Source organism: Eubalaena glacialis, chromosome 2 (assembly GCF_028564815.1).
Source record: "Eubalaena glacialis isolate mEubGla1 chromosome 2, mEubGla1.1.hap2.+ XY, whole genome shotgun sequence".
In the NCBI taxonomy this organism is placed as follows: domain Eukaryota; kingdom Metazoa; phylum Chordata; class Mammalia; order Artiodactyla; family Balaenidae; genus Eubalaena; species Eubalaena glacialis.
The window spans coordinates 158,216,067-158,235,979 of record NC_083717.1 but is presented as its reverse complement, the minus strand read 5'-3'; the positions used below and the strand labels follow the sequence as shown (position 1 = coordinate 158,235,979).

The window sequence follows — 19,913 nt, the reverse complement described above, 5'->3', positions numbered from 1 at the left end:
ATGGAAGAATATCCAGCACTTAACAGGGTAAACCAATCACATGTTAGCAAGCATGGAAAGAAGCAGAAAATATGACCTATTATGAGGAAAATGACAATAATTGGAAAAGACACCAGGTGATGCAGATGATAGAATTAGTAGACAAGGACATTAAAACAATTTTTTTATATAATATAATATAACTATATTCCATATGTCCAAGGAGTAGAGGAAAGCATGAACAGGTTAAGGAAGACATGGAAAATATGAAACACACACAAATTAAATTTCTAAATGTGAAAACTATGTTTTGATGGATTTGCATCTGATTAGGCATAGCAGAAGAAAAAATAGTGCCTGTTAAGCAAGAGCAATAGAAACTATCAAAAAATAATAGAAAGAAAAAAGGGTTTAAAAAATGAACAGAGTATTAAGCTGGAGTGGCTACATTAATATCAGAAAAAGTAAATTTTAGAGCAAAGAATATTTCTAGGAATAAAGAAGGTAATTTCATAATGATAAATGAGTCAATTTGTCAAGAAGACATAACAATCCTAAACATTTATGCACCAAATAAGAGAACCTCAAACCTTATGAAGTAAAATCTGATAAAACTGCAGGGAGAAATGGACAAATCCCTTATTATAGTGGGATATTTTAATACCCCTCTCTCAGTAATTGATAGAATAAGTAGACAGAAAATCAGTAAATATAGAGAAGACTTGAATAACACTGCCAGCCAACTTTACCTAATTGGCATGTTAAAAACCCTCAACCTCAAAACAGCAGAAGACACATTCTTTTCAAGTATTCATCGAATATTTACCAGGATAGACCATATTCTGGACCATGAAACAAGTCTGAATACATTTAAAATAATTTAATTCATACAAAGTATTTTCTTTGACACAATGGAACTAAATTAGAAACCAATATTAGAAAGATCTTGGAGAGTTTCCAAATGTTTGGAAACCAAATAACATATATCTAAATAATCCATGGATCACAGAAAAATAATCAAAATTAAAATTAGAAAGCATTTTGAACTAACTGAAAATGAAAGTAGAACACAGCAAAATGTTGGGGTTGCAGCTAAAGCAGTAGCTTGAGGGAGGGCTTCCCTGGTGGTGCAGTGGTTGGGAATCCGCCTGCCAGTGCAGGGGACTCAGGTTCAAGCCCTGGGCCGGGAGGATCCCACATGCCATGGAGCGGCTAAGCCCGTGCGCCACAACTACTGAGCTTGCGTTCTAGAGCTGGCGAGCCACAACTACTGTAGCCTGTGTGCCTAGAGCCCGTGCTCCGCGACAAGAGAGGCCACTGCAATGAGAAGCCCGCGCACTGCAACAAAGAGTGGCCCCAGCTCGCTGCAACTAGAGGAAGCCTGTGCACAGCAACGAAGACCCAACACAGCCAAAGATAAATAAATAGATTAATTAAAAAAAATAGTTTGAGGGAAATTTATAGCATTCAAGGCCCATATTCCAATAAAAGGAATATCTCATGATTTTTCTTGAGGTAGGCTTGTATTGCTACAAACTTCCCTCTTAGAACTGCTTTTGCTGCATCCCATAGATTTCAGATCATGTGTTTCCATTTTCATTTGTCTCCAGGTATATGTTTATTTCCTCTTTGATTTCTTCAGTGACCCATTGATTTTTTTCGTAGTATGCTATGTGTTTGTGTTTTTTGCAGTTTTTTTCTTCTAGTTGATTTCTAGTCTCACACTGTTGTAGTCAGAAAAGATGCTTGATGTGATTTTAACCTTCTTAAATTTATTAAGAGTTGTTTTGTAGCTTAGCATGTGATCTATCCTGGAGAATGTTCCATGTGCACTTGAAAAGAATGTGTATCCTGGTGTACATGTACACCAGTGTTCACTGCAGCATTATTTACAATAGCCAAGATATGGAAGCAACCTAAGTGTCCGTCAATAGATGAGTGGATAAAGAAGATGTGGTGTGTGTATGTGTGTGTGTGTGTGTATGCACACATACAATGGAATATTACTCAGCTATTAAAAAAAGGGAAATCCTGCCATTTACAACAACATGGAAGGATCTAAAGAGTATTATGTGAAGTGAAGTAAGTTAGAGAAAGGCAAATGCTGTATGATCTCACTTATTTGTGGAATTTAAAAAACAAAACAGACAAAACAAAAATAGACTAATGAATACAGAGAACAAACAGGTGGTTGCTGGAGGGGAGAGAGAGTGCATGAAGTAACTGAAGGGAATTAAGAGATACAAACTCCAGTTATAAAATAAGCCATGGAGATGTAATATATAACATTAGGAATATGGTCAAAAATATTGTAATACCTTTGTGTGGAGACAGATGGTTACTCGACTTATTGAGGTGATCATTTCATAATGTATGCAAATGTCAAATCACTATGTAGTACACCCAAAACTGACTTAGAATTGTACGTCAACTATATTTCAATTAAAAAAGCCAGGTCTGAAATTAAGGACCTCAGCTTTCAACCTTAAAGAAACAGGAAAAGAAGAGAAAATGAAACCCCAAATAAGCAGAAGAAAAGAAATAATAAAGGATAGAGTGGAAAACAATGGAACAGAAAAAGAGAAAATAGTAGATGAAAAGCAAGAAAGTCAAAAGCTGATTATTTGAGATCAATGAAATTGATGAGCCTCTGGCCAGACTGATCAGAATAAAGGAAAGAAGATACAAATTACCAGTATCAGTAGTGGGACAGGTGGTGTTATTTTTCTGCAGATATTAAAAAGAATAATGTAATATTATAAACAACTTTATGCCAATTCGCTTGAATATTAGATGAAATGGACAAATTCTTTGAAAGATACAAATTACTGAAATTCAATCAAAAAGAAACTTAAAAATTCTGAACAGCTATATATCTATCAAAGACATTGAATTTATAGTTAAAAAATTTCCCACAAAGAAAACTTCAGGCCCAGATGGCTTTTCTGCAAGAATTCTACAAAACATTTAAGGAATAAGTAATACCAAGCTTATACATATTATTGCAGAAAACTGAGGAGCTGGCAATACTTTCCAACTCCTTACTCTGATAGGAAACCCAGACCAACATATTGGAAGAAAAGAAGACAGCAGACCAGTATCTCTCATGTATACAGATGCAAAAATTCTCAAATTTGTATTTTAGAAATAGAATCCAATAATATATTGTGAACAAGTGTGATTTTCCCAGGAATACAAGGTTCTTTAACTTTTGAAAATCAATCAACAAGGACTTCCCTCGTGGGCCAGTGGTAAAGAATCCGCCTTCCAATGCAGCGGACGCGGGTTCGATCCCTGGTCGGCGAACTAAGATCCCACATGCCACAGGGCAACTAAGCCCGAGCGCTACAACTACTGGGCTCGCACACCTCAACTAGCCCGTGTGCCACAAACTACAGAGCCCCTGTGCTCTGGAGCCCGTGCGCCACAACTAGAGAGAAGCCTGCATGCCGCAACGAAGGATCCCATGTGCTGCAACTAAGACCCGATGCAGTCAATAAATAAATAAATAAGAAAAATAAAACCATGTCATATTCATTAAAAAAAAAGAAAATCAACATAATTTACCATATTAACAGAATAATAATGAAAAACCATTTGATTATTCCAATATGTGCAGAAAAAGCATTTGACAAAGTCTAATGCCCATTCCTTCTAAAAACTCTCAACAAACTAGTAACGGAAGGAAACTTCCTTAACCTAATCAGGGGCATTAATGAATAATCTACAGCTAATGTTATACTTGCTTGTTATCAGGAATAAGGCAAGTATGTCCACTCTCATGAATTTTATTCAATGTTTTACTGGAAGTTTTAGTGTCATAAGTCAAGAAAAGAGAATAAAAGACATCCATCCAGATTATAAAGGTAGAAGTAAAACTCTTTATTTGAAAAATGTGATAATCTGTGTAGAAAACTCAAAGAGTCTACAAAAAAGTGAGTTTACCCAGATTGTGGGATATAAGGGAAATATATAAAAAATAATTTTATTTCTATATGGTAGGAATGAACAATTGGTAATTGAAATAAAAAATCAATACTATTTACAATAGCATCAAAAATTGTGAAACCTTGGGTTAAATTTGACAAAACATGTGAGACCACACACTGAAAACTGCAAAACATTGCTGACAGAAATAAGAAATCCTAAATAAATGGAGAGAGATGTTAATGGGTTAGAAGATTCAGTATGTTAAGAGGTCAATCTTCCCCACAGATAGTCTGTAAATTCAACTTGATCCTAATAAAAATCTTAGCAGTAATGAACTAGATACAATGCTTTTGGTCCAGAATAGGGATATACACTCTTACAGTTAATGAGGGGTCTGATCCTTACCAGGCTTAGAAGAGCATGTTCCTCTCTGTTGGGGAGAGATGGGGTGAGGGCAGCACCATCCGAACTTCCCTCTCAGCAAATCCTCTTCCGCGGTGCATAGGTAAGATATGAGGGTGCCTGGTATTACTGTATTATATATACTCAGTCTTTGATATGGCTCCTGAAACTCAGAGACAACAGAAAATGTTGCATTTAACACAACCTATTACAATATTTGTTAAAGTGTTTTAGAAACTCCAGGGTGTTTTGTGAGTGTTATACTTAATGTAACAGCGTATCCAAATTAAGAGTCCTGGGACCAGCCATCTTGTCATCCAGAAACCTGGAGACTAGGGAAGTCCTCCCTTGGATAGCATTAGAGGCTACTGAATCTAGGAAACAGAGTGGAATCAATCTGCAAATAATTAGTCTTTTAAAATATTTAAAATTAGGAATAAGATCTATTTATCTAAACAATTTTAGGGCTTTGCAAACTTTTATGACTTTTCATTACAAAGTTTTCATATGGATGAAACTTTTCATTAAATGAAAGAAATAGTTAGAACCAGGTAATCCTATTTTACATGAAGAAAATTATTAAGAGATATCAACTCAAGCCCTGGTTCACTCTGAGTTTATGGGGAGGGTTCCCATGACGTGGGTGGGCGGAGAAGGCCAAGATACAAAAGGACACACAGAAGGATGCCGAAGAGGCCAGATGGGTGCTTTTCTATTGATGGAGAACATGGGGGCAAAGCATTGTAGGCATCAGCCTCCTGGGTCCATATCACCAACACCTTTCCAACATCAGTCTGTTCTTATGGTGCTGGGTTAGGAGGTGGTGATAAAGGGGATGGTCATAGCTAGAGGTTCTTCCCTCAAAGCACACAGGCAAACAAAACCCCACATACATCTCCCAAAAGCCAGAACATTTTTCCTTTGGTTAGTATTCTGGAATTTTTATTAAACACTTTATCTCTTCTGATTTATTTGCTTTCAATTGAGGCGAGCTTATATCTTCATGCTTTGAACCCTTAGGACGTGGCAGATGTTGGGGGGTTGCCCATCTCTCCCCATGTGCTGCTCAGAATGTCATCAGGTGGGCTGGTGAAAGGAGCACACAGCTGTTCCCAGGCGATAAAGAGGAAAGGAAATTGTGTCCTTGATTTTATTTTACTTTCTTTGGTATGTGTGTTGTGGTGTGCCAAGATCTTGACTTTTTTACTGTATTTCTTTAGTTTTAGGAAAAGTCATTTAATTTGGTTCTAAAATGAAATCTGATGTTCTTAACTCTTGGGGGCTGGAAGGAGTTAATCCTTACCGTTTCCTGTGTGTCTGGGCAGTGAGCATCCTGGGGACTTTGTGTCTTGTCTCTTGCCCCTCCTGGGGCCTGCCACTTAGTGATTACCCTGTACCTACGTGTCTGATGAGCAAGAGGGTACGTGAATGGCCAAAGTGCAGGCACAGCACTGCTGACTGAAGAGAGAGGCAGCCAGCAAAATGGGTATTCTACAGCCCAGTTCCTTCCCAGGATGATTTTATATAGGTTAATCTTTTTGTACGTAAAATCTTTCCCCATATGTAAAATTGATACGGCACATGCCTTTACAGAACCGCAGTGACCCCTATCCCCAAACCCCTCATCAGTGATGGACCCTGAGCCCTGTATGGAGCTGTGCTGACCCCACAGCCTGTAGAAGATCCAGGGCTCACCCTTGGCAATGACTGCTCGTTTATGAAGAAGGTGACCCAATAGCCAACACAGGTTATCTGAGGGGAGCCTTGGTCAGACATAAGGAGGTACTGAGGAGCTTTTATGTTACTGCAATTTTGGTTCTGAAGATTCACTTTATTACTTTTTAAAATTACAGCTTTATTATGATATTCATATGCCATTCAATTCACCCATTTAAAGTGTACAATTCAGTGGTTTTTAGTATATCCGTAGACTTGTGCAGCCATCATCAAAACCAACTTTAGAACATTTTTCATCACCCTAAAAGAAATCCTGTACTCCCCAATCTAGCTGTCACTCTCCAATCTCTGTCCCACCTATAGTCCTGGGCAACCACTAATCTACTTTCTGTCTGTATAGATTTGCCCATTTTGGACAGGTCATATAAATGGAATCATAAAAATGTAGACCTTTGTGGCTGGCTTCTTTCACTTAGTATGATGTTTCATCCAAGTTGTAGCATGTGTCAGTACTTCACTCCTTTTTTTTGGCATTCTGCTTTTTATTTATTTTATTTTTTATTTTTTATTTTTATTGGGGTATAGTTGTTTTACAGTGTTGTGTTAGTTTCTACTGTACAGCGAAGTGGAGTTCCCTGTGCTATGTAGCAGGTTCTCATTAGTTATCTATTTTATACATATTAGTGTATATATGTCAATCCCAGTCTCCCATTTCATCCCACACCCCCCCACCCCTTTCCCTCCTTGGTGTCCATACGTTTGTTCTCTACATCTGTGTCTCTATTTCTGCCCTGCTTCATTCCTTTTTATGGCTCAGGAATCTTCCATTGTATGGATATACATTTTGTTTATCCATTCATCAGTTGGTGGACATTTAGGTTGTTTCCACTTTTGGGCTATTATGAGTAATATTGCTGTGAACATTTGTATACTAGCCAAATTTTTTTTTTTTTTTAATTTTTTTAAAATTTTTTTAATGCTATTCTTGTCTGCTTACATTCTTTTTATGTATGTATGTATGTATGGCTGTGTTGGGTCTTCGTTTCTGTGCGAGGGCTTTCTCTAGTTGTGGCAAGCGGGGGCCACTCTTCATCGCAGTGCGGGGGCCACTCTTCATCGCGGTGCGCGGGCCTCTCACTATCGCGGCCTCTCTTGTTGCGGAGCACAGGCTCCAGACGCGCAGGCTCAGTCATTGTGGCTCACGGGCCGAGTTGCTCCGCGGCATGTGGGATCTTCCCAGACCAGGGATCGAACCCGCGTCCCCTGCATTGGCAGGCAGATTCTCAACCACTGCGCCACCAGGGAAGCCGGCCAAATATTTTTATATTTTCACTTTTTGTCACTTTAGACTGACATATGTACAGGTACATAATTTTGACTCCTTTTAGAATCCAAAGACGTAAGATTTCTTTATGGCAGTAGAAATACAGGGAGCACATTCCATGTAGCAGAATAGACTAAAGGGTAGTTAAAGGAAAGTACTTGTGAATGCAGCCAGGGTCAATTTTAAGGGAAAATAAGCTTAAAATAATTTTCTCTAAGCTTTCATTTGATTAATAATTTTCTGTGTATGTACCTAAAATATGCATCAACATGCATATTTATCATTTCAATTATAATGGTGTGATTGGCTAAAAATTTGAACCTATGTAAATTCAGTCTAATTCTTCCATTTATGAGTGCTTACTCCATGCCAGTCATTGTAATAGGTGATGGGTATATAATGGCAAACAAATAGACAGGGTCTGTGCCTGCACAGTACTTATGTCCAGTCTCACTGAGGGTCAGAGCGTGTGTATGAGGACATCCAGCGTGTAGGACAACGTGCTGCCCTCTGCTGGGGAAGCACAGGGCACCTTTGGAGCTTCAGAGGAGAGCCCAAACCAGAGGGAAGTCAGGGAAGCTTCCACAAGGAAGTTCATAACCAGACTGGAATCTAAAGGAGGAATGGATGTAGATAAGCAAGAGGAGGGGATGTGGAGAGGAGGAGGAGATGGGGTGGAGGAGGGGAGGGAAGGAAGAGCATTCCTAAGCAGGAAGTTCAGTATGCTCAGGGCATCACCTGTTAAAGGAATTGAAAGTAGTGTTCAAGGTGAGGTGTGCGGGGAACTGAGGATGCGAAGAGCAGAGAGAGGCCTGGTACGTTGATAACTGCCCCAAGTGGTCTGGACTCTACCGCAAGAGCTGGGAACTCATTGAAGGGCGCCACATGATCTGCATTTTTCATTTTGGACACTCAAGGGCATGTTGAGTGGAAGGTGGGGGCAGTGAGAGGGCAGGTCATTTGCCATGGGGGTCAATGGGAGGCTTGAGCCCAGCATGCCAGGGAGTCTGGAAGAGTCACTGTGAGGAACAAGGTGAGCAGATGTGTTAGAGCAGCAGCTTCTGGGCCAAAGATGAATATTTTAAATCTGCATCATCAGACATCATGGAGGGACATGCCCCTAGGGATGTGGCAAAGCGCTGCACTGGCATGGTTGTGGTTCAGTGTGTCCCTTGCCTTAACTGAACTGTGTTGAACTGAGTTGCATTAATTGAACTGAAAATGCCAATAAAAGTAGAGAACAAAAACTGCCAAAACCAATTCTGTGGATGATAGAGTGCCAGCCATCCTTCGTTCTCATTACAGTCAAAATTCGGCAGCTCCCCCGTTGACTTCACGTATTTGCTATTTATTCTTTGAAATCGAAAGCCTGGAAGAGAAGCTAATTAATTCCCTGCTGCCAGGAATCAAGGAGTCAGGGTTGGTGGGCGATGGGGTAGTAGGGCAAGATTTACCTGAGCAGTTGTTTTGCAACCTTTGGGAGGCCAAGTATCTCTGTTCTTAGAGTCAGAGGGGAATTAAACACCGGGCCAGGCAGGAAGGGGGAAGCGACCTACCTCGTGGGGAGGTAGACATGTGCCTGTAAGCTTTGCTCAGTGAGGAGCTGAGGCTGGAGGAGCTGGGTGACTGGTCAGGGGTCAGAGAGCGAGAGACGGTGGATATAGAGTAGGTCTGTCTGATTCCAGATCGGTGATCTTCCCGCTCCAACAAGGCATTACCTGAAGTGAGATGCCAAGGGCCTGGACAGAGGTGGCAGTGGCCCTGTCGTGGCCGTCTGCACGTGGCACACAGGGGTGGGGGGAGGCGGCATAGCAGTGGTGATTAGTTTATGTTTATTAAACTCCCCGTAGATGAGGGGCCCTCTTAGGGACTAGGAGTTGAGTTAATCTCACTTTCTGACCATCTCCATGTGGGTGTTTGTTGCTGCAGCTGAGATACACCATGTCGTGGTTTGAGGCAACTAGATACATTTCCTGCTTGGCAAGGCCGCACTTTTGGGCCAGGGGGCCCTCTGAGAGGCCGTTGAGTCTGCCTGCGTTCATCCGGCATTCAGCTGGAAGGCTTTCCCTTGCAGCTCAGTGACAGGGCTGGCTCTTGGGGGACAAGGACACCATGCACAGGTGAAGCCATGCTTTTAAGGTCTCACCAGACAGGCAGATGTCAGAGCAACCCAGATCACTTTGGCCTCCCTTCTGGAGAACGTATGCACGCCTAATGGCTGAGCACACGACTTCCGTTTTCTCCTCTCAGGGCAGTGACTCGCGGCTTTTTTATGCTTTGTCCAGGTGTGTACCCTACAGCTGCAGCACCCCAGGAGGCCGACAGCAGCCGGAAACTGGCTCATCTACTGAACGCTGTGACGGATGCTCTGGTCTGGGTGATCGCCAAGAGTGGCATCCCCTCCCAGCAGCAGTCCGTCCGCCTGGCTAACCTGCTGATGCTCCTTTCTCACGTCAGGCACGCCAGGTACAATCCCTGCGGGGGCCGCTCCACGGTGTGCGTGGTGGGAGGGGGCTGTGCACATGCCCAGAGGAGGGTGAAGAGCTTTGGAAGAAGGGTTTTGCAACTTTGAGATGGATAAGGCAGAACTGCCACCTTTAAGGGAAAATGAACCCCTGAAAGGGAAGGGGGTGCATCATCAGTGCACACACCTGTAACCAAAGACCGGCCACAGCGAGCACTGAATGTGGCATGGTCCTCATAGGAGCTTTTTATGGCGTCCTGTGTGGCTTGTCTGGTTTTCAGTTGCTGGGGCTTTTAGCTTGTTTATGGAGCTCTGAAAGGGGCAGTTAGTTCCTCTCCTAGAGTGAACTGTCACCTCTTTCTGCACTACCCAGGGCTGGGGTCCTGAGGTCTTTTCCTGAAGAGGTTAAACCCAGCTCCTCTAGGTCAGCTCTGAGGCTGGTGATTTGGGGAGGTACACAAAGGCTTCCCTAAGAGCTGTTCTTTTCTTACGACAGCATCAGGATGTTAAGAGTGAGACCTAAGAGAACTAGTGAGCCCAGTAGGTTGGGAAGGCAGGGCGTGGGTAGAGGGTATTCAGGAAACGGAAATTGTGTGCGCGTGGGGGGGGATGGTGTGCGATGATGGTTTCATGCTGGTACCATGTGGCTCAGTGCTTGCTGTCACCCAGGAGCAGGGTAGCCCTGCCATGGGGCTGGAAGAGGGGAGATGAGGATGGAAGGTAGGTGCTCCCTCGAGGAGGAGGGAAGTCTGGGGGTGGTGAGAAAGGACAACACACACCTCAAGAATTTTACCAAGGGGGAGGAAATGGAAATGACCTCTGCCTCTGTTTCCTCTTTAATGATTACTCAGCACATGACCATTTGCAGAGCAGAAACAGTCCATCCTCATTAATCACAGATTCCCTATTTGTGAATTTGCCTGCTTGCTAAAATTTATTGGTAACCCCCAAATCAATACTCATGGCACTTTTGAGGTCATTCGAGGACACGTGCAGCATGGCAAAAAATTTGAGTTACCCATACTTACGTTACCAGCTCTCATACTGTAAACAAGGGTCCATTACGTGGTCTATTTAGTGCCTTGTTTTGCCATTTTTGTGCTTTGTTGGGGATTTCACTGTCTAAAAATGACCCCAAGCATAGTGCTGAAGTGCTCTCTAGTGTTCCTAAGTGCAAGAAACCTGTGATGTCCCTACAGAAAAAATATACGTGTTAGATACACTTTGTTCAGGCATGAATTTTAGTGCTATAGGCCGTGAGTTAAATGTTAGTGAATGGACTGTATGTGTTAAAGTGTCTTTATAACAATAACTCAGAAGAAACAAGGTTATGTATTCATGGGCTGATGAAAATGTTGGGACCAGGACCTCTCAGAACCTAACCCTGTATTTCTCCCAGTAGCAATGGTTCAGCGTTTGCAAAGACTGTGTAGACATAACTATGGTGAACAGCGAGACCCCATCACACTATGTGCTGGTGCTATCAGGCCATTGTGGGTGGGTGGTGGGACACCAAGGTCCATAGGACATTGTACTTGTCCTTACATGTAGATCATTGGAGGAGACAGATGCAAGAACCATAGCTAGCAAAGGGCTGGAAGAAGCGCAGGGGCGGGGGTGGAGGACCGGCTCTGTCGGGGAAGATGTCAGACTTCCCTGGGCCGCTTCAGGAAGGAATCTCAGCACCTTTTTGTCCCCCTAGTAACAAGGGCATGGAACACCTGCTCAACATGAAGTGCAAAAATGTGGTCCCCGTCTACGACCTGCTGCTGGAGATGCTGAATGCCCACACACTTCGCGGCAGCAAGTCCTCGGTCACAGGGTCCGAGTGCAGCCTGGTGGAGGAGAGTGAGAGCAAAGAGGGCTCCCAGAACCCCCAGGCTCAGTGATGCCAAGCCCTGAGGTGTGGTCAGGCTGCAGAGGAGGGCAGAGGCTGAAGCGTGAACTCCAGCACAAATCGTGAGCCCCACCAGGAGGGGGCGGGCTTCATCGGCTTTCTGCTGTGTGATCCCTCATACGGCCCCTCAAGACCATCCTTCCCCGACCTCCCTACTTCCCAGGAGTCCGGGTGAGAAAGCCAGTGCTCCTTGTCACCAGGGGGCACGTTTGAGTGCAGAGTTTATGTCTTGCTTGGCCTCATGGGATCTCATTGTGGTCCCTCTCACTTCCCATCTCCCTCCCACCCTTTGGAAAACATCTTCTTACAGCTTTTGGAATGACTGGTGGAAATCTGACTTGGAAGCGTTGTCAAGTAGAAAGGGGAGAGAATGTGGCACATGCACAGGAAGGGGACTAAGCTTTATTGTGCCACTTAACCTGCCCGCAGAATTAGTCCTTTGTATGCTGCCTTCTGGACCACTTGATTGTAGGATTGAAAACCACGACGGCAGTCAACTAACTGGTTCCACACACCTACCTCACAGGCCTGTGAGGACAGATGTCACGTATTGCTGTGACTCTATCCAAGGCCAGAGGGAATGTGACCTAGGGAACCAGTGGTCAAGCTGAGATGCGAGCCATGTTCATCCCCCAAGACCTTGCTGCCGCCTTCATGCAGGTTTACCCCTCTTGGTTTGCATTCAGAAAGCCTACAAATTACTTGGTGTGTGTGTGTGTGTGTGTGTGTGTGTGTGTGAGATCACCTTCATGGAGAAGTGTGGAGATGTGTGTGTGTGTGTGTGTGTGATCACCTTCATGGAGAAGTGTGGAGATTTAAATACCCCTACCCCTGGAATTGCCCTTTGTTAAAACTCTCTTGTCCCAAGGGGCCCAGTGTGTGTGCTAGAGAAAGGACCAGTGTTTGCAGGAATGGGGTTTCTCCTGTGGGTGTGGGTCACAGCCACAGTGCTCCCCTGGGGCAGCCACAACTGCCACATCAGCCACCCAGGGGAGACAGGGACACTTCAGGTTGTGTGTGTGAGGCATGCTGTTGCACGGAAGGATGAACAGCTACACACACGTCAGCGTGTCAGGTTCAGGGCCAAACCGTATAGACGGGGTGAGCATACCACTTGAACAAGATTGTGAACTCTATTTAAAAGAGAGGAATATTTAGGGTAAGTATTTATAGCAAGAAAATTCTTTTATACCCTAGGGCTCTTCTAGAATATTTTCTTATCAGAACATTTATATGGTGGGCTGGGTGAAATAAAAAGTAAGATATTAGTTCTTATTCCAAGTGGAACATAAATAGGACACGGTGACAAAGCACCTCTGAAATTACAATTTTAACTCACTTTTTAAAAACTGAAATTTTCATACAAATTTTCAGGAACATAGTGAATGCATAAAATGAGTTACATCTATACTTTGGAAGAGAGTAGTTAAATAATCATGTGTGATTTTTGCAATGTTTTTAAAAATTACCTGATAATAGGAGATTAAACACACTTTTTGAAAATAGTAAATACAGAAATGTGCTAGCCACAGTAAACCAAAGTCATTAGGAAGATTACATTCAATAACATAAGGTTGGTTTCTGCCAGTGTGATCTTGAATAATTCTTAATTTTGATATCAATGCAGTTTTACTAAAAAAGTTGAGCAAAGCTGTATCAGAAACTCTTGGCCATGTACCTAGAGAACACACTGTTGTCTGTATTCTGAGGTGATTTGAAATTATTCTTAGTGACTCGATGTTGCAGCCTCAGCAAGATTGAGTACAGCAAATATATTTGATTTTGTAGGAACGAGGGAACCAGTATTTTTCAGCAGGTCAATTTTCTTTCTTTCCAGCCAGTTTAGGAGCCCCCATGACAAACAAGGGGATGGAGGCTAGAGAGTGGGAAGCGGGAGGCAAAGGAAGGCAGCCGTGAACAGTTATTTGCCAATGAAATTCTCTTAATTGTATTTATAAAAGAGACTCCCAGGTTGAAAAAGCAAAAATAAAAAAACAAAAACAACACAGAATGAGGTCGAAGCCGCAACCCCATTACTATGCAGTGAAGTTTTGCAGGTTGGATTTGGACGCCAAGGTAGGCAACCGATTTGTCTCAGGTGTCCCAGCACCTATCTGCACCGCACCCTGTGTGTCACCCACACAGTGCACGCTCTTATGAAAACTCCTCCAGTGCCCACTGCCCATTTTCCACAGACACTCCTGCATGCTTCTTGGGGCTGCTTGTTTCACTGCATTTGGATTTAGCCCATGAGGAGCATGCATGTAACACTTTTGGTCATTTCTTCTTGGCTGCGGTCTCACCTAGGTGTGCTGAGGAACCCGGTCAGTCAGTCCAACCTGAGATGCCGCCCTGGTGCAAGGCTGTCTCTTAGACTGGGGTCTGGGCCAAGTAGGCCACTGAGATAATAAGGTCTATAGTTTAAAGGTGTTCTTTGTTTTGTTTTGAGTATTTTAGGGCCCTTTCCCCCTTTCAGATGAAGTGTGTGAATCTCTGTTCCCAGCAGCTCCAAACGTGTCTTCTAAGGATGACAAAGTGCAAAGTCAGGCTGCTGTTTTTCTGGGTTTTGAGTAAAACCTCCATGTCCATTTTAAAGATTAGCCATTTCTCGTTAATAGTGCTTTCTTAAAAAAAAAAAAAACCAAAACGTAGTGCTTTCTTTTAAACGTCTTCTTTTGGGGGAGGGTATCTACCCACCCAAATGGTCCATGGGCAACTTAAATTTCTCCCATAGCTAAGCACAGTGTTTTCAAGTTCAGTTTTTAAAAGGAATTAACTAGAGAGGATAGGACCTGACAACTGTAAACAAGAATTAAATTGAGTATTGGAAAAAAAAATAACCCACCCAACTACATTTTATGTATCGTGGAAAAGGGATGCTCAGCTTTGCCTTAGACTCGTATGGTGAGATTCCTTTCCTACATTTTGGTTTGTAAGTGATCATTTAATACGCCAAACTTAGTTGTGGGAGATGAGTGAGATTTGAGCTGAATTCCAAAAACATAAGTGTCTAATATGGGAATCACAGAGACAAATTTTAATGATAATTAACATGGAATATTCTTAATACAGAAACCCCTAGCGCAGTGTTCACGCAGGTTCCTGGGAGAGCTGGCAACCGCTGAAAGCGACCCACATGGGCCACCCGAGGAGGGCCGCGCAGTGAGTTGTCCACGTTCCGACTGCATCTCCCTCCGTCCCCACCACATCCTCTCCTTGTGGCCTCAGGCCTGTCACATGCTCAATTGTCCACCAGGACTAACTACAAAGGATTCAACCCTAAAATAATTTTTGAAGAGATTTATCTTCAAAAATTGTGGTGGGAGCAGCAGATTAAGTTGTCAGCTCAAGAACGTTTCTGGAGGGTCTTAACTATTAAAAACAAAACCATGCAAAATCATCAAAAGCTCTTCGGTGAGACAGTCTTTATCTGGATTACTTCCTCTGCTAACTCAGCTGGAAGACCAATTATTTTCAGTTTCACTTAAAAAATATCAGTTCCCAATTCTTGGCAGAGCTACGTTATATATTCATATCTATAAGCTATGTTGAAGCAATTCTAGAATGTTCTAGCATGTGAAAACCGAGTTTGGTTGTTATTTAAATCTGCTAAGAAACTTGCATATATTGACACCTTTTCAAATTCAAAGGTGAACCTTCAGTTTCTAGTCTATTTTGAAACGAAACATTTTTATTTAAGATTTGACACATTTCTTTAAACTGCTCAAAAATCTTAAAAAGACATAATAAAGGTTATATGAAGGAAATGATAAAAATACATTGTTTAGTACCCAAAAATAGTATTTGCGGAACATTGACTGTGTGGCAGGCACAGTGCTCAGTGCCTCATACATTCATATTTAATCTTCACACTAATTGCTGTTATCCCAGTTTTCTGGCTCTGGAACCTAGAGTCTAAGCAAACTTGCTCAAGGTCACACAGGGAGTAAGTGACAGAGCTGAAAGTAATCATGCAGTTTAAAAAAACTAAAGGAAGAATACTTTTAGACTGCAGAATCCATTCATCAAATGCAATCCGACATGCGCGGCTACTCTGGTTTAAATGGCTCCATTTCCAGAACACCCTGTAGAAGACAGTTCAGTCCCATCTTTTGTACACGTGTAAATTAAAGCCCAGAGGGGTAAATGGACCTGCTGAAGGTCATAAAACTACTTAACGGCAAAACTGGGACCAGAATTCAGGTCTTCTGCCTGCCTGGCCAGCACCGCTCCTGCTACAGACTTGCTTCCGTAGGGGTCTGCTGCTTGAGCTGAGTCTCGGTGCACAGAGGAGAGACGGTTACGTTATGGTTGCCTTCTACTGTACCCTCTGCCTTCTCAGCTTAGATGGGGTCTGCGTGAACCTTTACAGAATAGCAGCCGTGACAGGTGGGAAAAAATAAGATGAATTATATCATTCCTACCCTCCCATCCTGGGCTCATAAGCTCGTGGGTGGCACTGCCATCACCTCCTCCTGTCATCATTTTCCCCAGATGTGTTGCCGTGAAGTAGATTCCCTGGAAACTTACCCGTGTAAAATTCTCACACCTTTTAGGCACTGATGCTTCCCCGTGGAGTCTAGTCTACTGCAGTGCAAAACACATGCATTTATTCTTTACAGCTCTCCAAGTTGCTGGAACTTTGGCTCAAAGTGGCAGCTCAAAGATGTGCATTCTCTGCGGTGTTATTCTTATAACCCTTTTTGTTGCGTTGGAGTCAAGGATCCTTTTTCTTTTCTTTTTTTTTTTTTTTTTTTTTGAATGCTGAGGGTCCTATTCACTTGTGGGGCCAGTCGGTGTTATGTGATGGTGGGCTTCCTTTAAGGGAAGGACAAAGCTCTGACGATATGCTAGCCCAGAACAGTTCCTGTAACTCTACAATCTGTGCTGCTGCGTTTCTCTTTCTGTGCTGGGTGTCTAAGTGCCATGACTGTAGGTCCTGTAACGTTGTTATTCAGTGGGCCTGTGTACCTCAGAGCCCACTGGCTGGCTATAACTTGTCATTTTTTTCAGATGAATGCTCTGTACCATTAAGCAGGCTTTTAAATTTGGGCCTTTTGACAAATGAATGTCTGCTGTTGTGTGAAAGCAGATTTTGAAACCTGCTTTCCATTCCTCCAGGTACTACTTTTTCTTTGCTGTGTGCCTTTAATGTCTATGGAACTGTTGCAGAAAGTAGTTTAATGTGACATAAGCTAAATAAAGTGTTTTTTCATAATTTTGGTTTTAAAAATGTATTTGTTGGGAGTATAAGAACTTTCAGTAATTAGGCTAAGTAGTCAGTGTTCCCATTCTATTCTGCATTCTATTCTGTTTTAGGTTGGCAGAGCCCTTTAAGAATTTGATGAAAAGCACAGACACTCTTCCTGGACAAAGGTACATAAACAAAATGCTTACATACAATCTCAAGAGTTAATCATCTCTGACTTAAACTGCTGAAGACTTTTTAAACAGCAGCAATTTAATCTTTAGTCAGCTAATCTCACACCTGTGATTTATGACCAAAGGCACTGTATGCTCAAGTAAAATGCAGCTCACAAATATGAAAATCCTGATATGGAATGCATCAGTTTAGGGGGTAATTTTCTGTAATTACCTCATTTGAGTCAATTAGTATTATACCCCATGAGGGATGGAGAGAAAAGTAATTCCTTCATACTGACGCTAACTTAATGCCAAGGGTCACCTGAAAATTTCTCTTGCACGTGGGGAATGGAAGATGCAAAATCTCTTGAAGGTGTAAAACACAGATTATTTCATAACAAGAGCTGGGGAACACACTGAGCTATGGGTGAAGGAAGGCTTCCCTGGGGTAGAAGCCTGGAGTACAGACTCAAGACTCAAAGGCCTCTATCCTGAGAGTTGGTGTGCATCATTAGACTTGAAAATGCAAATAACACTCTCCTTTCTTGGCAACTTGGACTTGCCCCAGAATCCCTCCTTACAGGCAGAAAAGGTCTCTAGAATAGTCACCTCCTTTGGGCTGGAAAGAAGGGAAGGAGGTAGAGATTCTGCCTTTTGCCTCTGGAGAACCAGGAGCAAGGACCTTCTAACCAACTCAATGGCTTAAAGAAAAAGTTTGGGTAATATTTTCACTTAAATTTCCCTCTACGGTTATTGTAATCCATGAAAAGAGATGGATTATTTTAGAGTTAAAAGAGACTTTGAGGTTGCATGGTAAAGCAGTACCTTTGGTCCATATCACTTCCAACAATTTGGTAAAGTGAAGACAGTTCTCTTCAGCTGGTCCCTTTACATAAAGCTACTGGTGAATTGCACACATCCTGGGGTGTCTGACTCACAGAAGGGCCACCAGTGCTGAAGTCTGGCCTTCATCTACTGACAAGCTTCCTTGGCTTCCCCAAGGTTTGCACTTTGCAGAGAAGGAGAGAGAGACCGAGATTGCTTCGAGTCCATGGTGTCTCCCGAGTGTCAAGAGATGCAGGTTAGGAGCAGGTAACTGAGGAACTGGGTCAGTAACTTTTTTTTTTCCATATTCTTTTCCATTATGGTTTATTACAGGATATTGAATATAGTTCCCTGTGCTATACAGTAGGACCTTGTTGTTTATCCATTCTCTGTATAAAAGCTTACACGTGTGAACCCCAGCCTCCCACTCCATCCCTCCCCCACCCCTCCCCCTTGGCAACCACATCTGTTCTCTATGTCCGTGATTCTGTTTCTGTTTCATAGATATGTTCATTTGTGTCATATTTTATTTTTCAAAAAATATTTATTTATTTGGCTGTGCTGGGTCTTAGTTGTGGCACACAAGATCTTTAGTTGAGGCATGCAGGATTTTTAGTTGCGGCATGCGGGATCTTTTAGTGGCGGCTTTTGGGATCTTTAGTTACGGCATGCAGGCTCTTAGTTGCGGCATGCGGGATCTAGTTCCCTGACCAGGGATTGAACCCGGGCCCCCTGCATTAGCAGCACATAGTCTTAACCACTGGACCACTAGGGAAGTCCCTGTGTCATATTTTAGATTCCACATATAAGCGATATATGGTATTTGTCTTTCTGACTTGCTACTTCATTTAATGTGATAATCTCTAGTTGCATCCATGTTGCTGCAAATGGCATATTTCATTCTTTTTTATGGCTGAGTAGTATTCCATTGTATATATGTGCCACATCTTCTTTATCCATTCATCTTTCAATGGACATTTAGGTTGTTTCCATGTCTTGGCTGTTGTGAAGAGTGCTGCTATGAGCATAGGGGTGCATGTATCTTTTTGAATTATAGTCTTCTCTGGATATATGCCCAGGAGTGGGATTGCTGGGTCATATGACAACTCTATTTTTAGTTTTCTGAGGAACCTCCATACTGTCTTCCACAGTGGCTGCACCAACTTACATTCCCACCAACAGTGTAGGAGGGTTCCCTTTTCTCCACACCCTCTCCAACATTTGTTATTTGTAGACTTTTTAATGATGGCCATTCCGACTAGTGTGAGGTGGTAGCTCACTGTAGTTTTGATTTGCATTTCTCTAATAATTAGCGATGTTGAGCATCTTTTCATGTGCCTGTTGGCCATCTGTATTTCTTTGGAGAAATGTCTGTTTAGGTCTTCTGCCCATTTTTTGATTGGGTTGTTTTTTTGTTGTTGAGCTGTATGAGCTGTTGTATATTTTGGAAATTAAGCCCTTGTCGGTCTCATCGTTTGCAAATATTTTCTCCCATTCTGTAGGTTGTCTTTTCGTTTTGTTTATGGTTTCCTTTGCTGTGCAAAAGCCTGTAAGTTTGACTAGGTCCCTTTTGTTTTTATTTATTTCTATTGCCTTGGGAGACTGACCTAAGAAAACACTGGTAAGATTTATGTCAGAGACCGTTTTGCCTATGATCGCTTCTAGGAGTTTTATGGTGTCCTGTCTGTCTTATGTTTAAGTCTTTAAGCCATTTTGAGTTTATTTTCGTGCATGGTGAGAAGGTGTGTTCTAACTTCATTGATTTCCATGAGGCTGTCTAGCTTTCCCAGCACCACTTGCTGAAGGGACTGTCTTTTTCCCATTACATATTCTTGCCTCCTTTGTTGAAGAGTAATTGACCGTAGGTGTGTGGGTTTATTTCTGGGCTCTCAATTCTGTTCCATTTGAATCAGTAACTTCTAATCACACTCTTTGTTTGGGTGGGAAATAGACAGTGGTGCTGGAAATGGAAAGCAGACGGCTTTGTCTGTAACGTTTGTTAAACACTATGTGTTAGTTCACTCTGGAGGGAGCTGGGAATACGAAAATCT

The 19,913-nt window shown here is 42.5% G+C and overlaps 1 protein-coding gene across 3 annotated transcripts in view; it reads left to right on the top strand.

The window, feature by feature from the left end:
- ESR2 (estrogen receptor 2) overlaps positions 1-19,913 on the top strand; it is a 170,977-nt gene that overhangs the window by 34,732 nt on the left and 116,332 nt on the right. For 2 of the 3 annotated variants that reach the window (XM_061180887.1, XM_061180890.1), the window contains 2 exons: positions 9,598-9,778; positions 11,479-11,665. In XM_061180887.1, coding sequence (XP_061036870.1) covers positions 9,598-9,778; positions 11,479-11,665 — 368 coding nt within the window. Of the gene's footprint in view, positions 1-9,597; positions 9,779-10,252; positions 10,255-11,478; positions 11,666-19,913 lie in introns of those variants that run through there. The other variant, XM_061180888.1, reaches the window with a different exon arrangement.